This window comes from Vigna angularis, chromosome 4 (genome assembly GCF_016808095.1).
Source record: "Vigna angularis cultivar LongXiaoDou No.4 chromosome 4, ASM1680809v1, whole genome shotgun sequence".
NCBI classification, from domain to species: domain Eukaryota; kingdom Viridiplantae; phylum Streptophyta; class Magnoliopsida; order Fabales; family Fabaceae; genus Vigna; species Vigna angularis.
The window spans coordinates 14957086-14981734 of record NC_068973.1 but is presented as its reverse complement, the minus strand read 5'-3'; the positions used below and the strand labels follow the sequence as shown (position 1 = coordinate 14981734).

The 24649-nt window shown below is 35.4% G+C and overlaps 1 protein-coding gene and 1 long non-coding RNA gene across 4 annotated transcripts; one reads left to right on the top strand and one right to left on the bottom strand.

Moving 5' to 3' along the window:
• Positions 1-228: 228 nt before the first annotated feature.
• Positions 229-5303, bottom strand: LOC128196162 (uncharacterized). Of its 3 annotated transcripts, XR_008248339.1 has the most exons (5): positions 4579-5303; positions 3931-4022; positions 3446-3578; positions 3020-3148; positions 229-443 (listed from the first exon to the last, which is right to left on the bottom strand). It is a non-coding gene; the product is annotated as an uncharacterized LOC128196162 (long non-coding RNA). The 3 variants fall into 3 exon arrangements; XR_008248338.1 differs by lacking the exons at positions 229-443; positions 3020-3148 and having other exon boundaries at positions 3155-3578; positions 4579-4649; positions 4808-5300; XR_008248337.1 differs by lacking the exons at positions 229-443; positions 3020-3148 and having other exon boundaries at positions 3155-3578; positions 4579-5300.
• Positions 5304-5356: 53 nt separating this feature from the next.
• Positions 5357-22972, top strand: LOC108323423 (ribonuclease J). Its single transcript, XM_017555881.2, has 17 exons — positions 5357-5669; positions 5744-5981; positions 6074-6197; positions 10852-10908; positions 11212-11403; positions 11479-11556; positions 12155-12337; positions 12429-12509; positions 13412-13477; positions 13564-13656; positions 13937-14062; positions 14339-14452; positions 19580-19675; positions 19764-19861; positions 19937-20337; positions 21105-21580; positions 22504-22972. Exons 1-17 carry the CDS (start codon positions 5357-5359, stop codon positions 22597-22599), a joined length of 2832 nt encoding a protein of 943 aa, XP_017411370.2. The 3' UTR covers positions 22600-22972.
• The last annotated feature ends 1677 nt before the right edge of the window (positions 22973-24649 follow it).

Here is a 24649-nt window from a genome sequence, read left to right as displayed (position 1 = left end):
ATCATGCATCATCTCAACATCAATCAATATAATCAGCATCATAAAGCAACATTCATCACAAACATCATTACATTATGATCACGAGTTGATCACTAGGCTGACCGACCAAGCCGATCACCAGGTAGACCATTAAGTCGACCACCAGACTGACCGACTGTAATACCCTAATATTTTAAAGAGTATTACTTTTAGTAGAGACTAAATTAACTTATCTTCTATAAACAATCCAACTTTATTTCAATTCTCCCAAAGTACAATACCAAGCTTACAAACTTCAAACAATATAGTCTTCACCACTTAACATAAATTCGAATTTCAACTTATAAGTTTTACACAACATAATTTTTCCAATACAAATTTATTCTTTTTACAAAATATCCCTGAAAGTTTTTCCCCGCATCTCTCTCATCTCTAAGCTTTTTCAACCGCATCTGCAACATTATCTATTCACATATAACATGAGTTATATGATCATAGCACAAACAAATAAGGGTAAGCCAACCATATCATATCAATCATTAAACTTGTAATAAAAATAGTTCAATCATGTATTTCTACAATTACTAAAATATCATTACCCCGATGTCATTAATTCATCATTATCAAAATCATCTTCCTCAATTTCATAAACCTTACAATTTTACCATGCTTACTCACGAAGCCTTATGGTCAGACCGCTCTCTGCCCGCTTCCTTAAGCCTCACCTGTACACTATGTCTTACTCTCTGAAGCCTTATGGTCAGACCTCTCTCTGCCTGCTTCTATAAAACTTATGAATCACATATTTATGTCAAAGCCTTATGGTCAGACCACTTGCTGCCTGCTTTCATAAACCTCAGGTGTTACTTTGCTCATATCAAGCTCTCATGGTATAAACCGAACATACTACTTCCCGTAGGAAACATCATTTCATAAGCAATGATTTCTTATATCCACTCCAACATTTCATCAAATCAACATTTCATACCCTCTTATCCACTCCAACATTTCATCAAATCAACAATTCATAACCTCTTCTCCACATAACTCAATCATGTTCATTCTCTAATCATAATTTGACAATAACCTATTTTGGTGTCAATAAATTAAACATATTGTCAGATATCATACTTCATATTATAAACTCATTTTGACCATAACGAGTATAACTCAACATATTTTCACCAATCAAAGATTCATAGATCATCCAAAACATTTCAACATATCTTAGCAACTACATAATATAGTCTGAGCTCGATGTAACGATAAATAAAATATATGTGAAGTTTTTACCATGATAACTTTATGCATCTACAGTTGACTTATTTTATTTTATTTTCATCCTAATAGAGATCTTTCTTTACCCCAATTGGTCATCGGAGAGGACCCAGATGTCTGAACGCATCAAACTCACATTCGACGCCAGCACATATGACTAGTCACAACTGACTGGACCAAGCCAGGGCTGCTCTATGATCAGGGATGTGCCAACTCAGGTTTTTAAGGTTCCTCTATCCTACTAACAAAGGGAGGCCCTCAATAATTAACAATTTATTTATTTAATTTATCTACCTTGTTTTCTCATGCTCTAAATCTTAAAATGCCTAATTTTACTTTCTCTCACAACAACCTCAAACAGTATCTGTATATCTATTTAATACCCATATACAAGCTATTACAGAACCCTTATTCCAAACCTTCCAACAAGATCAATTTTAGCCAACAAACTCATTCAATAAATTCATCACAATAAACATCCATAATAGAATTCATACAAGATAATTATAAACAATTAACAATAATAAAACATTACTATAAATGGTCATAGAAGAATACAATATTTGACAATCATAAAAATAATCTTAATATAAAAATTCATGGGGAAACAAGAAGTTGAATCTGGAAGAGCCGGTTAGACAACTTCTAATCCATCCAACAATACAATATAATTAAATAACAAGAAAAATACATGTCTGGGGAAATAAGAAGTTGAATCTGGCAGAGCCGGTTAGACAACTTCTAATCCTTCCAAAAATGCAATAAAATAAATAAGTAAAGCAATAAATAGTTTGAGGAAACAAGAAGTTGAATCTGGCAGAGCCGGTTAGACAACTTCTAATCCTTCCAAAAATGTAATAAAAATAAATAAGGAAGGAAATAAAAAGTTTGGAGAATCAAGAAATTGAATCTGGCAGAACTGGTTAGACAATTTCTAATCCTTCCAAAATACAATCAAAATAAATAAGGAAAACAATAAAATGTTTGGGGAAACAAGAAATTGAATCTGGCAGAGCCGGTTAGACAATTTATAATCCTTCCAAAATACAAAAATAAACCACTAATAACATACAATTGGCATAACATAATCAACATCACATTTTACAACTATCACACTTGGATATTAACACAAAAGCATACTCTCATTTAAAATTCAAGATCATACAGAAACAAAATACTCCATATTCAAGATTTAAAATCAGACAAAAGAAAAATATAGCATATTCAAGACTCAAGATAATACAAAAAGAAATACTCAAAGTTAGCTTCCCTTACCTCTATTACATACTTAATCTCCTCGCTCTCTGAAAACTTCCAGAATATCCCCTTTGAAATTAGAAATTCTTCCAACTCTCTTCTCTAAAAAATTTTCTAAGTTCTTTGGTGTAAATTTTCAACCTTCCCCTCTTGGCTATTTATAGCAAAAAATTTTACTATTCATTTTTTACTATTCATTTTAACTATTCATTTTTTTATTCATTTTACTATTACAAAAATAATTTTTTATTTGCAATTTGATAAATTCTGATCTCAAAGCTACGTGGAACACTTATCTTTTCCAAATATTATTTATTTATTTTTTTTATTACTATTCACTTTTTACTATTCACAATTTACTATTCACAATTTACTATTCATCATTTTTTTTAGCATTTAACTTACAAATATTTTCAAGGATCTTACAATCTCCCCAACAACAATTATTTTCGCCCTCGAAAATTATTTATTTAAACAAAGACTATTTAAAAAAAAAATTACTTACAAAAGAGATATGAATATTCCTTTATCATAAATTCTTCCAATTCCCAAGTCATTTTCTGTGTGTCTTCATTCCAAAGTACCTTTACCGTGCGAATATCCTTCCCTCTTATTCAAGAACACAATCATTCTCCTGTTGATGATAAACACAAGGTAACGAGCTAAGTCTTAATCTAAAGGGAAAAAATGAAGAGTTGTTATCATAGAATAATTCACATTCCAATCCAAATTACTGCTAACAAGCAACATTTATGATTTCAATAACCCAGTGTCCCAACATTCAACCAACTAAAGATGATAAACTATGCAGAAAACTTTGGAAAAAACTAGTATGTATACATTAAGGTTGAACTTGTCATTAGAGTGATCCAAACATGTTACTAGAGTGATACATTAAAAACACATGCAATCAACTAAAGTATAAACTTACTTATTGAGAAGAAAACTTAGAAATCCATGTAGGAAGCAGACAAGGTGTGTTGTTCAAAGCATCCTATGATGTTTCCTTAGAAATCCTTGACAATATTTTTCTTACTCCAACCAGGCTCTTCAAATATTAATCTCTGCATATTGCTTATCCGTTATGTATATATCTAAATATTAATCATAAGTGCCAAGGAGACAAAGACATTCAACCTTTCTTTGGCAAACCATGCACAAACATATGGGTTATGCAATGCTCATCCTTGAGTTTCTCTTAAAATATTGTTAACTTTTTCATATACTGAAATTGAAATTGTGTGTAGCACTTACCTCTTCAAATAGCCTTTAGAAAGAAATATAGTATAATCTACTCTTTGGCATGCTTATATGATCATATATAACTCATTTAAACACAATCCGATACTATAATATTTGAAAATACAACAATTTGAACTACAATTATTGATTCGAAAAACAAAAATATTGTGATACCTTCGAAAGATGATGACAGAGTATGGTAAGTGAGAAAGCATGCTTCCAATTCCTTTTCATTGTTTCGACTTGGGACAATATAAATTGGGTACCTATTCAATGATGAAAACTCAGTATAACATTTATGTACCATGGAAATTAACAAAGGCTAATCATATGATAGAAAGTAACATAAACAAGATAAGATGAACTTTGCCATGAGATCAACCACATTATCACATTTAGAATGGTTTCCATACATAATCCAGCATATACTTCCAATATGAATCATGCATTATTCTTCTTCCAACCTATCAATCAAGGCATACAAGATTAAGGGTACAAATTAGAATGAATAATTGAGAAAAATGTAGATCATTTTTATATATAATAGACTTCAAAGTAGCCACAACTGCCTCTTTTGTTGACTTTGTTAATTTAGACATGGTCTTGCTCTATAGCATTTGCTCTTCTTCCATGTGGAGGATACATGTAGTAAGCAAGCAACAAATCAATAATTACATCAGATCTAAATTTTATATGCAATTTGTTTTAGAAGAATTAGAATTGACATGGGTACAATGAGGTATTAAGTTGTTCTGTAAGATACAGTAAAATATCTATAATCTCCATCATCCAAAGTTACAAATAGTTAGTTTATGAGTGCACCTTCTCCGGGAACTTCTCACGGTTCATTGATGCTTCAAAATAGTCTCCAAAATCTGTGTAAAATCTTCCCACTGCAAAACATCACAAATATTTGACGCCCGAAAAACATAACTAGTGACAATATACCAAAATTTCTTTATCAAATGCTACCTAAACCCTAGGTATTTTTAACATACAAGACAAATCAGCATCACCAAAGGAAGAAATAGAGAAAATAAAAATAACCAACTTGATATTCGATGATAATTCGAGAAAACAGGGCAAGAATTTGAAGAAGCACATAGAACGGGCTTGGAGCATTCCAATTCGAACAATATGCGTGCATCCTCAGTCTGGTGGACAAAAACCTTCTCCTTCGCAACCATAAAAAAGTGGTCACTGGGCGCATTGAACTTGACCAGAGTAAGTTCCTTGTTGAGGCGCAAGCATCAGTTGCAGCGGCCGCGGACGAAATTGACGACGGCAAGGCAATTGTCACGGGCAACGGTGATGGCGCGTTGATTGGACGAATGTAGGGCGAGGTCGTTGATAGCAGCATTGCGGTGGACGGAGACCATGGTAAAAGCCTTCCGCGCTCCACACCGATCATCTACTTTGACTTCGCTGGTTCGAACTTTTCCGATCTGGTCCAGTCTCCGGTTAAGTGCAGTCATGAAGTCCTCCCTTTTTTTTCTTTCTCGCATTCTCTCACAATCCTAACCCTAACACGCACACGAAGAGTTCCTCTTTCAAAATCAAATGGGCGACCTGACAAATTCAAATCTGAGAGAGGACCCTAATGCAGCAGCTCCCTTCATTGAAACGCACAGTTTCATTTATTTTTTTACCAAACCAGCGCATGCAAATGACAAATTTACCCTTGATGACATTGACGGTGAATGGGCCCTACTGCGTGTCAAATGAATGTCATTCACTTAAACCGTGTCAAAGAATCATTTTTGATGAGAAAAACTCCATTTCCCGCTATTCCACAGCTCCTTCGAGGTGGGACTTCTTCCAACCAATGGCTGCTCTGACCTCTCTCTCCCTCTCTCTCCGTCCCCTCTCTCTCCGCCGCACAACAACCTCCGCTACACTTTCTTCACTCCCAGGTACGTCACCACCCAACCAATCCACGCCATTTCGCATTCACGTTTATGGCATTTCACGCACGTGCTGTTTTCAGGGAGAACCCATGGGTCTACAACCAAAGCGCCTCGCAGAAGAGCTAGGCGAATCGAAGGTCCTAGAAAAAGCATGGAGGACTCGGTTCAACGCAAGATGGAGCAGTTTTACGAAGGCTCTGATGGGCCTCCGCTTCGCGTTCTTCCCATTGGTGGTTTGGGGGAGATTGGGATGAACTGCATGCTCGTCGGCAACCATGACCGCTATATCCTCATCGACGCCGGTGTCATGTTTCCAGAGTAAACCCTTCGTCTTCTCTGTGTTACCGTATTTTGTGGCCAAATCAAAATTAGTGACACCACTTCTATTGCATTGTGCTGCGCTTCTTCAGCTATGACGAGCTTGGAGTTCAGAAGATTATACCTGACACCACGTTTATACGAAAGTGGAGCCATAAAATTGAGGCGCTTGTCATAACACACGGTCATGAAGATCATATTGGTGCATTGCCTTGGGTAATGCTTCCTTCTCTGTGCTTCTTAAACCAATTAGAGTTTCTTTCGAAAAACTGCCTGGCCTTCTGGGAGCTGAAAATAAGAAGAGTGAACTCTTGCACATGTTAATGTGTTAAAACTGGCTTATGCACAGATTAATTATTGAAACTTCTATTATATTAACTTTTTTTTTTCTATTTTTATATTTTATAAATAATGGCTTTACGGCTATGTAGAAGTTTATTTCTTTTATTTTTCTCTCTCTTTGAAGTGTCTATGGAGAAATTTATCAACTGTGACCCTTAATAATATAAAAGATGTTTTACTGAATTGTGGGCCTTGCAACTTGGTAGTTATAACTTACAAGGCTGTTTCTGTTCAATTTGTGTAACGTGATTGTGGACTCCACTGACAATCGACTATCACTTCACATTTTGGAATTTAATTTTTTGTTAGGTTTTTTTAAGGGAGTATTTTAAGTATTTGTTGCTTATTTTTAGGAAGTTACGTATGGAAGTTGTTTTATTCCCCCCTATGTATAGTGCAGCTATTAGGCAGCAGTTATCCTTTTGCTGTTGCAGTTTGTGATGTGATGTAAGGCATATATATTACCAAACCAGTATTGTTTAATATTACAGTTGATTTCTCTACTTTCTCTATTTTACTCTTCCCGACATTTGGTATCAGATGCTCTATTAGGGGGGCTGGTTGGAATTAGAAACAACAGTATCTGTGAGTGTAGTGTTTGAAGCATGACAGAAGATAGCTGTTTTATGCAACTAGTAATTCCAAAGTTTGATGATCATTATCATCATTAGGCAATGCTTATGGAAAACATTTTTCGTTCAAAACAGTTTTGGAGTTTGGTGGAAGATGGCGTTCCTGCAACAGAGGATGTTCCTCTCACAAAAGTAAAGAAGAAAAACATTGATGATGCAAGGTTCAAAAATTTGAAAGTAAAGAACTACCTTTTTTAAGCTCTAGAGTGTTGTTTTCAAGAAACTATCCTAAAGAAGGATACAACAAAAGACATTTGGGATGCCATGAGACAAGGTTCCACTAGAGTTAAGCATGTATATTTGCAAACCCTTCCAAAGAATTTGAAGTTATGCAGGTGAGTCTATGAATGAGTATTTTGCTCAAACGCTTACCATAACCAACAAAATGAAAGCAAATGAAAATAAACCCGGATGTTGAAGATGTTGAAAAGATCTTGAGATCAATGGCACCCAAATATGATTATGTTGTGTTATGCTGAACTGTCAAAAGGTACATTTACCTTGGCCATGGATGAGTTGCAAAATAGTCTTCTTGTTCATGAACAGTGAATAAGTTCTGATGTTGACGAGGAACAAACTTTGAAAGTTACTTATGTTGATCAATCTAGAGGAAGGGGAGGTCATAGTACTTTTAAAGGAAGAGGTCGAGGAAGAGGTAAAAGAAGAGGAAGACAAAAGTTTGATAAAACCACAATAGAGTGTTACAAATGTCAATTGTTTGGTCATTATTATCAATGTGATTGTCCAAGCGAGGAAAATGATCAAGTAGTAAATTGTGTAGAAGGTGAAGAAGAGGTGTTGCCGATGGCCCACTTGGAGTTGCAGAAAACCAATGAAGAGAACACATGGTTCCTTGATTCAAGTTGTAGTGATCACGTGTGGAAAAAAAGAGTACTTTTCAGATTTTGATGAGAACTCTAGAGATTTTGTAAAACTAGGCAGCAATTCCAGTTTGAAGGTAAAAGGAAAAGGAAATTTGAAGTTACTAGTCACTGACATTGTGCCATCATCGCAAGAGTGTTTTTTGTGCCAGAGTTGAAGAACAATTTGCTGAGTGTTGGCCCATTACAAGAAAAGAGACTCGTAATTGTGGTTCAACATGAAAAATGCGAGTTGTACCATCCAAAGCGAAGTTTGATTATGGAAACAAAATGTTCGTACTACATGCAGTGTTTTAGTGACTTACATTTGCTTGTTTTACCAAAACTGTAGAAGATGTTGTGCAGCTTTGGCATTGTAGGAATGGATATTTAAGCTTCAAAGATCTCCAGATTCTATATCAAAAACAAACGGTGAATGGTTTACCATAGTTAAAGTCACCCTTAAAGTTGTGTAGAGATTGTTTAGTGGGAAAACAACACTGAGATTCAATTGAAAGGAGGGATAGAAGTGCACCAATTTGGATGCAAGATTATGAAACTGGAGAAGGCTTGTCAGATGAAGAGAATGTAGCATCTTTGCTAGTGTTTGCTGCTGCAGCTGCTGATCCAATTTATTTTGGAGATGTTGTCAAGTGTGACTAGTGGAGAAGGGTCATGAATGCTGAAATAGAAGCAACACAAAAGAATGGCACATGGTGAAGTTAGTAAAGGTCTGCCTTGTGGTGAAAGGTTATCCTCAAAAGTATGGAGTAGATTATACAAAAATGTTTGCACTTGTAGCACATCTAGACACTATTCATCTTGTGATAGCATTAGCAACCTAGTAACGATGGACCATATATCAGCTGGATGTAAAATCTGTGTTTTTACATAGTAACATAAATGAAGCTGTCTTTGTGGAACAGCCGTGTGGATATGTTGAAAGAGAAGCGAGCAAAAGGTTTATAAGTTGAAGAAGGTACTTTATGGCCTTAAACAAACATCCGATGCCTGATGAGTATAGAAAGTTATTTTATGAAGGAAGGATTTGAGAAGTGTGAATATGAGCATACTTTATTCATCAAGATAAAAGAAGGTGGGGAAATTTTAATTGTTTGTTTGTATGTTGATGATCTGATTTTCACAAGGAATGACGAGTTGTTGTTTATACAGTTAAAAAATTCCATAAAACATGAGTTTGACATGACAAATATGGGTAAAATGAGGTATTTTTTGGGTCTTGAAGTCATACAAAAATTTGATGGAATTTTTCTTAGTAAAAAAGCTTTACTGTGGAAGTGCTGCACAGCTTTAGTGTGGCAAAAAAGCAATTTTGTGAGAAATTCAATGGTTCCAGGCACAAAACTTCTGAAGGATGAAAATGGTGTCAAGGTGGACAAGACTTACTTTAAATAAATCAAATTGTCCAATCTAATGTATCTCACAGCTACTTGACCTGATAGAATGTTTACTGTGAGGCTTATCAGTAGGTATGGAGAATCCTACTAAGCTTCACTTACAAGCAACGAAAAGGGTGCTTAGGTATTTTGAAAGGAACAACAGATTTTAGAATTTTCTGAAGGAAGGGAGGAAATTGTGAAATTGTTGGTTATACTGACAGTGATTATGTTGGGGATTTGGAAGATAAAAAGAGTACTTCAGGCTGTGTTTCTAATGGTTTCAGGAGCAGTATGTTGGTCTTCCAAGAAGCAACCAGTAGTTAGTCTCTCAACTACAGAAGCTGAATTCATTGCTGCAGCCTCTTGTTCTTGTCAAGCAGTTTGGTTGAAGCGAGTGCTAGGAAAACTAGACCAAACGAGCAAGACAACTGTCCTTCATTGTGATAATACTGCAATTAAGCTTTCAAAGTATCCTGTTATGCATGGTTGCAGCAAACATAGATATGTATTTCATTTTCTTCGTGAGTTTATAAAATCTGGTGATGTGAAGATGGTTTATTGTGACACAAAGGAATGATTAGCAGATATAATGACTAAACCATTCAAACATGACACCTTCTTGAAGCTTAGGGGACTTTTAGGAGTATGTTCTGAAACTGAACTGATGTAAACTGAATAATTGATAACATTCAATTTAAGAGAAGAATTGTTAGGTTTATTTTAAGGGTGTATTTTGAGTAACTGTTACTTATTTTTAGGAACTTAAGTATGGCCGTTGTTTTATTTCCCTACTATGTATAGTGCAGTTATGCGGCAGCAGTTATCCTTTTGCTGTTGCAGTTTGTGATGTGATGTAAGACATATATATTGCCAAACTAGTATTGTTCAATATTACAGTTGATTTCTCTTCTTCCTCTGTTTTGGTCTTTCTAACATTTTTTGCATTTTCTTGGACACTTTTTATCCCTTCAGTTTGGAGACTATCAGATTATGATTCCCCCCCCCCCCCCCCCCTCTAATCCCTCTATATCTTCAGTGGTATATTATAGAGTTATTTATTTACACATTTTTTTAGAGGGGGAATTCTTACTAAAAACACTTGGAGAGCTCTTTTTAGCTATTGCTTCCCCCCACTCTTGCTACTCTAAGAGTATTTCCTACTGCAATGAGCTTCCTATATCATGAATCCGTGTGTAGCAGAGCAACTATTTCTATATGGGTATCACAGATACAAGAATAATTACAAGAACGTACAATTACCCTAATTTAGATAATCACAATGATATGATCTGCCCTATTTACAATATTACTATAATTACAAGAACAACTATTTCTATATGGGTATCACAGATACAAGAATAATTACAAGAACGTTCAGTTACCCTAATTTAGATAATCACAAGGATATGATCTGCCCTATTTACATTATTACTATAATTACATATTTCCTATGCTAGATTTCAAGATGCCTTTCAAGATATTCTTAGTTATTCTTGCCACAATAAAAATTGATGTTCATAGGTGTCAATTTGTTTGTTATTGACAAGTGATTCTAACCAATTATTGATACTTCATAACAATGTTTATTGTTCTTTCCTTTTGTCTATTGTTAACTTAACTTACATTGGTTTGTCAGGTCATCCCAGCATTGGATTCCAATACACCAATTTTTTCATCTTCCTTTACAAAGGAGGTATCTGACTAGAAATTTTCTTGAAATAAGTCAACTTGTTAATTTGTTCAGTTTATGTGTGGATTGAAAATATTAAGGCATAGTAAGCGATAAAAGTCGGATCTTAGTGTTAACATTATCATGAAGTTGATTAACTAGTGCTTTAATTCTTCATTTTGTGTTACTGTAATTGATATTTGTTATTTACAGTAAAAAATTGGTACACTTTCGTCAAAATATTCTTTCAGATCAGATTAAAAAATGTGTTCTTTGTGTTGTTTATTTTGTATGGTCCAGAGAAGATAAAAGTTTTCTTTTTAACAGCTTATAAACAAACGTTTGAAGGAACATGGTATTTTTGTTCCATCTAGACTCAAAGTATTTAGAATGAGGAAGAAGTTTGTGGCTGGGCCATTTGAGATAGAACCTATCAGGGTGACCCATTCTATTCCTGATTGTTGTGGATTAGTTCTTCGCTGTTCTGATGGTACTATTCTTCACACTGGGGACTGGAAGGTCAGTATTTTACTTTTACATCTCCGAGCGTTGACCCTCTCTTTTATTTAGCTTAATCTCCTGTTGATTCAATAGATTGATGAGACACCATTAGATGGGAATGTTTTTGATCGTGAAGCCTTAGAGGAACTCTCTAAAGAGGGAGTAACATTGGTAAGTCACTTGGATATTTGCTAATTGCTCCTCGATCTTGGTTTTGAATAATTTATCATGGGCTTATCCCTAGATTAACATTAGGGATTTGAAGATTGAGGGGCTTTAATAGTCTTGTAATTGACATTTCTAACGGGTCAGGTGTATACTTACAATTATGGTTTGTGGTGTTCTCTGAGTAGTGCCTTATATATTAAGCTTAATATGGCTTTCATGGCTAGTCCTGGACTTAAAGGAGAGCATGTTTCCACATTCAAAATTTCAAATTGTATTCCATTGGTAAATAATAGGCTTTTTAAATTAGCAATATTATTGTAGTTCAGGGATGTTCTTTTCAACATTTTTTCTCCCCTTCTACTCATTATTGTTAGAAAGATATTTTTCCATATTTTTGTTCTGCTCTGTTTAATTTTACTATTATATATTTGAAAATGAATAGTATTAAATGTCATGTTAGATGCACATCGGTTTATATTTAGTATGACCATGCAGACAGTTTTCTTCTTTTTTGGTTAGATCAAATATGTATCTCTTCCATCTTTTTCCTTTAATGTTGACAAAAGATAGAAACAATGTTTGCTCCGGACATTACATACAGATGATGAGTGATTCAACAAATGTACTCTCACCTGGTAGGACAATCAGTGAATCAGTTGTGGCAGATGCATTGTTGAGACATATTTCAACTTCTAATGGAAGGGTCATCACCACCCAATTTGCATCAAATTTACATCGGCTCGGGAGTGTGAAGGCTGCTGCTGATTTAACTGGCAGAAAGTTGGTAATGTTCTCCCTGTTTAGTATACTTAAATGCAATCAGAATTGACTTATTTAGAATGACAAAAATATTAAGAGATTTTAACTGTTATCAGGTATTTGTTGGCATGTCCTTAAGGACATACTTAGATGCAGCTTGGAAGGATGGAAAGGCTCCAATTGATCCATCCACTCTGGTATTAAATGTTTGAACTTTGCTGCTGAAATTAGAGAACTAGTAGTTAAAAGAAAAGAGAGAGATTGAGAACTTGTATTCTGTTCTTGATATTTTTTTGTACCTTCAATTGAAGAGATCAGTTATATACTAGTCAGCTTTCAAAGCTTGAGAGAATAACTCTATTACTCTTACAAGAGCTGCAGAATTCTGCGTAATTCATGAGAGATTGATTTCAGCGCCATAAGTATAGTGCATACCAGCATGTTTTATTAACTAGGTTGTTAGCAGAAAGTCAGTGAAAGCATGTTTTGGCTTTTTTAGAATCTGGAAAAATCTAATGCTGATCAACTTGATTTATTAATTTTATATTTGAAGAAGTTCGTTGCAAGAAGATTAATCTTGACTTCTGAATTTTTCCTAATTATTGAAAGGTTCCACCTGGTCATCTAAATACAGTATTTGTTTTTTTAATCTCTGATGAACTACTTGGTTCTCCCTCCTTTGTCACTGAATTCAAAACTCATCTTTCAGAATATGCACTTTTGGACTTCCAAGACTAGAAGACTTTCATGTTAGATGGTTTGTTACAATTATTAATATAATTCTTGGGCTGTTGTACTTTACCAGCTTGAACTTTATGGCAAGTGAGTTTTTTGTCACCATCAATCACAACATCTTTGTTAGAATTTTCTCGAAGTATTTATTGGTTACTTTAATACCTCGTGAGCCAATAACTATTTTTTTAATTGTATGATTCTAATGAGTTGCATGTTGTTTGGATAATTGTGTCCTGTTTATTCATTATTTGTTTGTGTTTATAAATTTATATTCAAAACTATTCATCTTTATCCATGTATATAACAGCTTTTGTGAGTCTCACGTCTCTTGCCCTGCATTTCGTTATTTCTAATTATACATAAGGTGAAAGCAGAGGATATTGATGCTTATGCTCCAAAGGATCTACTAATTGTAACAACAGGTTCTCAAGTACGTTATTTCAATATCCTTAAAAGAGTGGCTAATTTCATGAATTATAAACATTGACATGACCATATTATGTACTGTTGTGTCAGGCAGAACCTCGTGCTGCCTTGAACCTCGCATCATATGGAAGTAGTCATGCTTTCAAATTAACCAAGGAAGATCTTGTTTTGTATTCAGCTAAGGTATGAGAAAATATTGTATTATTTATTTGTTTTTATGACTTTATCTAAATGCCAAGATTTCTGTAGTATAGTTAAATGTCTGTGTCTAGCGAATTGATATCAGTATTTGAAACATAATAGTATACTATTTTTAGGCAGCTCATTCTAGTAACATGTTGGATTTTTCTGCATGACCTTTCTCTGTGTCAATATCTGATTTTATTTTTACTGTAAGAATACATTACTTTTTTATCAACAAACAAGTTTATGTTTTTACTCTGATTCTAAATTAATATGCTAGGTTATCCCTGGTAACGAGTCTCGTGTGATGAAAATGCTAAACCGTATATCGGATATTGGATCAACTATAGTTATGGGAAAAAATGAAGGTCTGCACACATCTGGTCACGCATATCGTGGAGAATTGGTAATTTTTTTAATTGCATGTCAATGTTTCTTTGTTCCTTTTATTTATTTTTTCTCAAATTTAGGGGACCAAAACTGGATTCACTCCAAATTTCAAAGACAACATATTAAGCCTTCTCGTTATATCTCTTATTCGTGGTTAGATATCCTGATTGATATTTCACGAATAGTAAGAATTAGCAGATCTTGTGGACTAGTTTTTTTGCTTTGATGCCTTTTCAGTTTAGTCATTCATTTAATGAGTCTTCTAATACGATTTCCATGTGTTTTTTGGCAGGAAGAAGTACTTAGAATAGTGAAACCACAACATTTTCTTCCCATCCATGGAGAACTTTTGTTCCTGAAGGAACATGAATTACTGGGAAAATCAACTGGCATTCGGCACACTGCTGTGAGTCATTTGCTTCTGTATAAGATGTTGTGATGAAATGCAGAAGAGATTAGTGGCCTATAACAGTGAGATATATATGTTAAAATACCAATATTTGGTCCTTTATTCTTTAGAAGTTTCATTATGATCATTTTTTGTTTACAAAAGTACCAAAGTTATCCTCTCCATCAGCCAAAAGGTTACGCCGTTAGTATTAAAATAATTAATTAAATACTGACTATTTTAATCATTCTAAACAAATGTCATAGGTCCATAAAAAAGATTTCGTACTCCAGCATCAATACCGAGCCAGTAGCAACAATACCTAAAGACAAAATCATGGGGTATTTCAGTGGAATTAAACCAATAATTTCCAAATAATCCATTAAAACATTTATTTGTTACTTCCTTCACCCTTCCCTAACCAGAATGATTTTGATCCATAGAGCCTACGGATTACATTCAGACTTAGAGAATTGTCGGAAGGAAAGGAGAGCGAGGACAAGAAAAGAAAATGAATGGCAGGAAGCCTCATGTGTCACTGAAAAGGCGATTTCTGACTGCCATGGGCTGTGGTGCTTTCTCGTGGCTCTAATCTTTCTTTCTCTGTTCTTTTACCTTGTATTTCTTCCCATTTTCCTCTTGCTCCACCAATTCAGCCCCTTTCCCTCTTCCCTCTTCCCTCTTCTTACACTTGCTTCCATGGTGGACTGCTGCAACAGCAACCCTGCAACTAGGCCCTCTGTTAAGAAAATGTTTTAGGAATATTTTATTTTATAATTTTAATTGAGTCAAAGTCTATTCCTTATTTTTAGGATTTAGTTATTTTTTTTAAGGCTTAATTACCTACTTAGTCCCCATGTTCGGAGGTAATTTGTTGTTTAGTACCCGGTTTTAAAAATGTAGGCATTTGATACCTATGTTTTGAAATTTGTATCAATTGAATCCTACCCACTTAACGCCGTTATAAATCTAACGTTTTTCTGACATCAACTTTGAATTGTGGACGAGCGGTAGTGGACGAGCGTCCTCTTAGTGGACGAGCAATTGATAACGCTCGCCCTGTGGACGCAAGTACGTTCAGTGGACGCTCGTCCAGCGAAGCGAACGCCCAGTCTGGACGCTCGTCCAGCGAAGCGAACGCCAAATCAGGCAGAAGAGGACGCTCGTCCAACGAAGCGAACGCCCAGTCAGGCAGAAGAGGACGCTCGTCTAGCGAAGCGAACGCCCAGTCAGGCAGAAGAGGACGCTCGTCCAGCGAAGCGAACGCCCAGTCAGGCGGAAGAGGACGCTCGTCCAGCGAAGCGAACGCCCAGTCAGGCAGAAGAGGACGCTCGTCCAACGATGCTCGTCCACTAAGAGGACGCTCGTCCACAACCGCTCGTCCACAATTCAAAGTTGATGTCAGAAAAACGTTAGATTTATAACGGCGTTAAGTGGGTAGGATTCAATTGATACAAATTTCAAAACATAGGTATCAAATGCCTACATTTTTAAAACCGGGTACTAAACAGCAAATTACCTCCGAACATGGGGACTAAGTAGGTAATTAAGCCTTTTTTTAATTATGGATTGGAGTAGTGGATTAAAATTAAAATAAAAATGTTAGTGGATAGTTACTTTTTCAGTTTTTAAATATTATAACAATTCTTTATTATTAATTGTAAAATAATGAGAAACGTTACAATATTTAAAACCTGAAAAAGTAACTATCCAATAACATTTTTATCCTAATTTTAATCCACTACTCCAACCCATAATTAAAAAAATAACTAAATCCTAAAATTAAGGAATAGACTTTGACTCAATTAAAATTAAAAATAAAATATTCCTAAAGCATTTTCTTAACACTCCTCCTTGCTTTAGGAACTGCAAACGTCCATGATAGGTTTCAATAAAAAGTATCTGAATCCTGAACTGTGAATTCTAACATAACCCTTCTTGAGAGCTTCAGTGTTGACTTTATTAGCACCTTTAGGCTCCTTCTCTTCTTTGTCTTCATAGTCAAGAAGGTCCTCTTCGTACGCCTCGTTCCAATAACTTACTAAATTGTTTCCTAATTCATCCATGATACGATCATTAATCTTTCCACATGGTCACCTTTTGTTATATGAAACTGCTGAGGAGCATTATAGCTAGATGGGACAACAAATACATCACTTTGTAGGGGCATGTCCTCAGCCCTATTGACCTTCCTGATGAAAGAAATTGTTTTGCCTCCATGGCAAACCACAACCACATTGAGAAGGATCAAAGCAATGTTGCAGCCATTGCTGCAAAATAAGAGAAACTTTTTGCACCCAACATATGATGAGGATGTCTTAGCTTCTTGTGCCAGATTTCTGTCACATTTTCCTTGAGTGAGAATACAGTTTGCTCCTCCTCCAATGGTTTTAGAGCAAAGCTTTTCCCTTACATTTTCACCTTGAACATATCTTGACCAGCTGCATCTTTAATCAAGCAATTTTTGTCTTCAAAAATAACTCTAAATTCTCTTTCAATCAGTTGACCAACACTTAACAAATTTTGGTCAATTTCTGAAACGAAAAGAAGGTCTGCAATAAATTTTGTGCTTGCACAGCTTGTAATTGCAACTGGCCCCTTTCCTTTGACTGAGATATAATCACCATTGCCTATTCTGACTTTGGTGACATCAGTTGGCCTCATATCTCTAAAGAGTGCCTTGTCAAAGGTCATGTGGTTAGTACAACCACTATCAATTAGCCAAGATTCACTTGAAGCATTGGTTGAAAAACAGGTTGCAACAAAAAGTTGATCTTCCTTTTCTTCATTTACAATTTGAGCATCTGCTTCCTGTTGCTGATTTTGGTTTCTGCATATGACAGCTTCATGCCCAAGTTGATTGCACTTGGTGCATTTAGCGTCAGGCCTTCTCCAACACTTGAATGAAGGATGACCCATCCTGTTGCAATGCTTGCAAGGAGGATACTTTCCCTTGGAGCTTCCTTCTTTGTTTTCATTTCTAACAACACCTTCTCTATTTTGTTGTTGGTTCCTTTTTTTGTTTTTCCAACTATCTTCATGTTTAACAGGCAAGGCTTCCTCAAGAAAGCCTCTTCTCTCATAGCCCTTCGTTGTTCTTGTGCCTGCAAGGAATTCAACGACTTTGCCAAGGTGATCTTTGAAAAATCCTTAGTGTTTTCTAACGTGGATAGGGTAGCTTCAAATCAACCAGAATATTTTCAACAATACGAGAGTCCTTAAATTTAGAACCAAGCAATCTTACTTTGTTTGCTATGTTCAAAAGCCTCTCAGAGTACTCCTTGATAGTTTCAGATTCCTTCATCTTCTGCAATTTAAAGTCTCTAATGAGATTCAACACCTTCATGCCTTTAATTCGATCATCTCCATCATATTCTTCTTTGAGATAATCCTATATGGCTTTGGCTGACTTTAGAGACATGATTCGAGTGAAAATGGTTGGTGAAACTACTGCAAAGAGGCACGCCTTTGCCTTAGCTTTTTTGGTTTTTCCGTCCTTGTGATTCTTGATTTGAGCCACTGTTGGATTGCCAAGTAGCACAGGAATTTCATAATCCTCTTCAACTGCCTCCCATAAATCCAGAGCTTCTGGGTAGGCTTCCATTCGTACCGCCCAAATTTGATACTTTTCAAATTTTAACTTTACAATTAATAATATAGAACAATTTTAGCTTCAAGCTGCTACTGTTTTTATTCTAAAAACCAACACCCTCCCTTTCCTGTTTTCCCCCTTTCTCACCCCAGTTGTGGTGATCTTGCTCTCATTATCATTGCATCTTTGTGTCTCTTGCTCACCTTCTCTTTTTGTCCTTCTTTCCTTTCATTCTCCTTTCTTTTTCTCTTCATGTAGTCAAGGAGAACACTATGTGCTCTTGCAATTGCTCCAAGCATTCTTGATTGAGGCTAGGGGTCATTATGATGTTAATGGTTTAGGGTTCCCATTTGTTATCATTTGTAGAATGTTGAGTTACTGGGGTCAAAGTTTACATCTCTTAACCTATTTTAAAAGATAAAATGAGGAAAATATTTATCCAAATTCAAAAAGTAGAGAACCAAAATGAAAATTTGATGGCAATCTCCTTAGCTAGTTGGCCTAAGCTAGAAGATAAAGCCAAGTGCAGGGTGAAGGGTGAGTGTTTGCGAAAGTTGGTGGAAATGACAGCTAAGCTCACGGTTTTGTGTAGTTTATGGTGATGGAGGTGATGTTTGATGATTCTCTAAGAGAGGTTGGGCCAACTCTTGGAAGAAGGTGGCTAGAGGAGGCCACTTGGGTTGCTCTAGCCTAGGGTGACCTAATAAGAGTAATATGGCACAAAATTGGAAGCATAACAATACTTTAAATTAAAGGTGAATACAAGAGTGGGAGACACCACTATTTATAGGCTAAGGGTGTCTCCTAATTTGTAGAAACTAGACCTAAAAACCCTACCTTGGCTAACTTGGAGAGCAAGGAGAAAATCATCTCCATTAGGAGAAGGACAAGTGGCGAAAATCCTCTCTAATGAGAGGGGGACATGTGGCCACTACCTATGGAGAATCTTCTCCATTCCTACATGTGATCATTAACTAGGAGGAAAAACTCTCCAAAGAGAGGAATACACATGGCATGGACGGCCCACTCTCCTTGTCCACCAAGTTTGATGAAAACTTTGACCCCTTGGTAAACTAAACCAAATTTGTGTCCCACTTTGGTCAACATTGAGCTTTGGCCTTTTGTTGATTTGAGTGATCAAAACCCTATTATACTTGGCCCAAAAATACAAGGCCCAAAATAAATCCTACACTACTAGGCGTATAATACAAAGCCCAAATAAATCCTAAACTACTTGGCCCAAAATACAAGGCCAAAATTTATTCTTACTCTACTAGAAGCTTCATGATGGCTCAAGATGGCCCAAGAGGAGAGAGACTCTAGGCCTATCTTCCACAAATGACTCCAGCTCTTCTTGAATGTGCTTTGGCCATGGCTAGGGTGTATGCCATTAAAATTTTAAAAGATAAATGAAAAAAGAATGACAAAAAAGATAAGGGACCAAAAGAGTATTTTTAGCCATATATATATATATATATATATATATATATATATTAATATATCATATGACTTGTTCATAACATATGAACGAATTGATGAGCTTTATGCACCAGGTCATTAAGAATGGAGAGATGCTTGGTGTTACACATTTGAGAAACAGAAAAGTCCTTTCTAATGGTTTCATTTCTCTTGGAAAAGAGAATTTACAGGTTGGCAGCCATCTGTGCTCTGTTGGCTCCCTAGTATAAATTATCTAATAATTTATGTTTTATTTTCTGGTTTCATTTTTTCACGCAGTTGAAATATAGTGATGGAGATAGAGCATTTGGTACATCAAGTGAACTTTTCATTGATGAAAGATTGAGAATCGCATTAGATGGCATCATTGTTACTAGGTAGATCTTTCAAGTTTTAAATTAAAAAGAAGGAAGTATGCACTGTTTAGTGACATCTTAATATTTACTTTTCAGCATGGAAATATTTCGCCCCAAAATTTTAGGTAGTTTGGCTCCAAATACCTTAAAAGGGAAGATAAGGATTACCACAAGATGCTTATGGCTCGACAAAGGAAAGTTGATGGATGCACTCTACAAATCAGCCCATGCCGCTCTTTCAAGCTGCCCTGTAAATAGTCCTCTGGCTCACATAGAAAGAACTGTGTCTGAGGTATTGAGAAAGATGGTGAGGAAGTATAGTGGTAAACGGCCTGAAGTTATTGCCATTGCTATAGAAAATCCTGCATCCACTATTACTGATGAGATAAACACAAAATTGTCTGGAAAAACCCATGCGGGTCTTGGAATATCAACAGCAAAAAGAGCAGTAGATAGACATGAGAAAGGAAATCAGCCCACCTCACTGCAAATTACAGGTAACATCAATGTACATTTGAGGAATGCGTATAGAACTGTGGAGATATGGTCTGTTTGCTTTTGTGCTTGTATTCAGATTTTATTAAATATGTGACATCAAGTGTATGTTTGCTTGATTCCCTCGAATCTCCCTGAGTTGAAGGGTGTGTCTATATCTAGGTGACTCCCAGGTGACTGTTGCTTGCATGGCTAGGGGAGCATGGCAGCATCTCTAGTTGAGAATAAAGTATCTCAGGGCTAATGTCTTTCTTTATCATTGACATGTGGCACTCAGTTTCTTACATATAACTTATTTATTGTTTTTGAAGCTTAAGGAAGGTTTTTTATGTATACCTAGCTAATCATGGTTTTCACACTAGAAGTTTCCTTCTCAACGAATCCAATATAAGGTCAATGTCTTTGTCCGAATAAGTTTTGATTGCTCAGAAGTTGGCTACTTTTTCTAGTGAATAGAGATAATGAATTCACAGTTGTTTCAAATGCGCAAGCAATTGACAATATGAATGTTTTGGACTGTACTTGTTCTTAAATGAATGGCACTGTAAATTTCTTCATTATTCAGATGCTTTTGTTTGACTTTTAGTAAAAAGACATCTGAATGCAATGGACATGCATGGTTTATAGACACTATCTGACTTCGCTCATGCATTTTTACACACCTGGAATGGAGATATATAGCTTCTAACATGCATTTCTTCTAATGTAATGTTTTTTATGCTTGTGCCCTTCATGTTTTTTCTTATGTGTATTCTATTATTTGGAACAGATGATAGTATTCATAATGCCAGTGGACCTGAGGATTATTTATCTGATGAAGACAACACTGCAAGTGGAGCTGAGGGTGATTTATCTGAGTTAGAGGATTCAGATGAATTTTGGAAACCATTCATTGCACCATTACCTGTCGAGAAGCCTTTGGGTGCTAACAATGCATATGATTCACAAAAGGAGCATGAGTCCAATCGGAAGAAAGATGATTCTAAGATCATTGATAAAGCTAAGTCTGAAGAAATCTCTACTTCTGAACCCAAGTCTTCAAAATCAGTAAAGAGAAATAAATGGAGAACTGATGAAGTTAAGAAGCTGATTGGTATGCGTGAGGAACTACATGACAGATTTCAAGTTGTGAAGGGAAGGATGGCCCTCTGGGAAGAGATATCTCAAAAATTGTTGGCTGATGGGATCAGCAGAAGTCCTGGACAGTGCAAATCTTTGTGGACATCTTTGGTACTTAAATATGAGGTGTGTTACTTCTTGTTACCCGCCTTTTGTTCATATTGTAAACTGTTCAGCCACTTAAAAAACCATCCTCAATTGGTAAGCTGCTTTTTATGATTAATGCTGATCACCGGTTGTTTGGTATAATGTATAAATGGGATGAAAAGTTCATGCGCTTAATAATGATTCGTGAAAATTTTCACCACATAACAATTTGACCTTAAAGAAAGCTTCTGTTCATGTGAAATAAGCAATTTAATTTCTTATTCTAGTTGCCACTTTTTAATTAATAACTCGAAGGACATTTGTTTAACCTGTTTACAATACTTCCCTGAAATCTGAATGTCAAGATAACTTATTCAAAATATTCACATCATAGGCACCGATCTACTTTGCCTTTTGTGGGAGTTCGATTTTGTCAAACTTTCTTTTCTTGTGTTTGATGGAAAAACCATTTACAAATTTTGGTCTTGTGAGGTTTTCTTACACCCTTTTAGTTGTCAGAGTACCCTCTCTCTACAAGGGATTGACTTGATACAGCTAGGATGAAAATTTTGTTATAACTTCGTGTCTCTTGTGAATTGCGATATTAAATATCTACTGTACCCTTTTATCATTGTTGGCAAAAGAAATTTAGCCAGTTTTTGTTTCAATGAATTCCTCGTATCTCAAAGAATAAGTTAAAGAAAACGGGATTCTTTCTTTCATTGTTCTCTCTCTTCTTGTTAGTTACATTAATTAACATACAGATAGTAAACTCGTTCTGTGAACGAAACCACCTTACATTTCATATTTTGGTATTATCATAATAGAAGGGATCATATTCAGCTGCAGTACAAGTGTACTGTAGAACAGTACAGCTTTTGCACTGAACAAAATGATAACAAATGCTATTATATGAGATAGCTACTATATCCACAAATAACTTATTTTTGTATTTTAAGCAGGGGATCAAGAATGAGAAGGATAGCAAGAAAAGTTGGCCATATATAGAGGACATGGAAAGGATAATGTCTGATAAAGAAGCTCCTGCAACAAAATGATTGGAAAAATAGTGGATACTGGGCTGGATAAGAAATATTTTAAGAGCCATCTATTACAATTGTTGATCAGTTTGAGCATGGTGAATGGGAAGATAATTCATGGCTTCCATGACATCGAAGATCCATAGTTTTGTAAGGGTTGAGGGTTAGACAACATAAGTGGGTTTGCCTTTAAATTGATACGGGAATATCTAGGTATAGGCAACGATTTCTTACCCACCTCAAATGCCTGTCTCCTTTTTAATTTGTCAAATACATATCTTATTATTATTTTTTATTATTTTTTCTGGTGGCACATATTGGGTGCCCGAAGCAGCAATTGAAATGTCGGTATTTTTTCATATTGAACTGAAAAAAAGTGTTATTGCTTTTACCTTCACGTGCCAACTTAAATTCCCAGTCATATGTATACGTCAAAGTTGAAACATAAAAAGGGGGAACTGTCAAAAGGATTTGAACCATATTTTAAAAGAACAAGGTGTTGTTTCGTTTAGAAGTTGAGTGAGATGGTTCTAGGAAAATTTAGGTCTGTCTTGGCAAGCATTGAATCATTGATGACATTTAACAGGTGGGTTTTCACTTATTCTGGTTGATTTTGTTGAAGGCCGAGTAATATATGTTGTAAAACTTGATATTGCAAAAGTTAGTTAGTAATGTATGAACATTACTTTTTAGACGTTGCTTCTCCTACGTGGTCAAATGAACACTATAAGATTCGGTCAGTGTAGAGTTTCATCAAATCTTCAAGGTTTTGTAAGTCATAGGATTGATTTATGGTGGGCTGTGATTTTGATCATTTTCTAGTTCTATAAACAGAAGCTTGTGTTTATCTCCAAAAACACACTTTCTTCTTTTTCTCTTAATTTTTTTTTTCTTTTTTTTCTTATAACATATTGGATTTATTATTTTACTCTTTTTAGACTTTCTTACTAATTTTTATATTCTCATAAACTTTTGGAAAGTTCATGATATCCTATCCTTAAAAAAAAGTGAATTTATACATTTAGAAAAAATCTTTATTCGTGGCTTTTATTATTTTTTGTCAACATTTTACAACATTCTTAAGAACTTATGGTTGATATCAACAACCCAATCTTGAAGGATCAAAACATTGTTTCCAGAACGTAGTTGGTCTTCGCTATACCTTTCTCGGATGTGTTGCAAATCAAGATCTTTTTTGGTTAGAATTTTTGGCGTTGGCAAGAACGTGAGTATACTTTTTTAGACAAGTACATAATTATTACTAATCTTTCATCTCCAAAATCCGATTATAGTTTCTCTTCAAATTCAAACCAAGTTGAAGATTGGATTCATGCGAACAAAGTATGTTGACACACTTTACTTAGTGTACTTTCTAATGATTTGTTCCTATAAGGAAGTAAAAGACATTTGAGATTCATTGATTTTCAAATACATTATTGAAGATGTCGTCAAACAAAGGTTCGTCATTGAGAACTATTACCGCGTGAAAATGATTGAAGATAAAAACATAAAGTCTCAAATTAATGAGTACTACAAGCTGCTCGAAGATATCAAAAAAGAGAATTCTATCCGATGAATTTATTTCAAAACTTTTGATCGAAAAATTGTCGCCATCTTGAATTGATTACAAACAACTAAAACATAGACACAAGCAGATGTCACTTTCAGAGCTCATCACACATATAATTATTAAAGATATCAACAGGACAAAGTGTGCTACTGCGAGGGCCAAAACTTTGTCTGCAAAAGCAAATATGGCATAAGACAAACATGCTCCAAAAAATGTACGAACATAAACCTGATCATAATTGTCGCAACCGGAATCGTGACGGGACGACGATCCAAAAAAAGGAACGAGTTTTGATAAGAGATTTGGGGTCGCTATCATAGCTTATTCTGGAAAACTACGGAAAAATCATAAAATGATAATGCATGGTCTACAAGAACCAGATTCTGGGTTCGAGAGTCGGTTACATGTAGGGAAGATATTAACACTCTACAACGCCTGCCCTAAGGCAATACCTTCAACTAAATACGCGAATACGATGTGGTTTTCAAAATGTTTAAC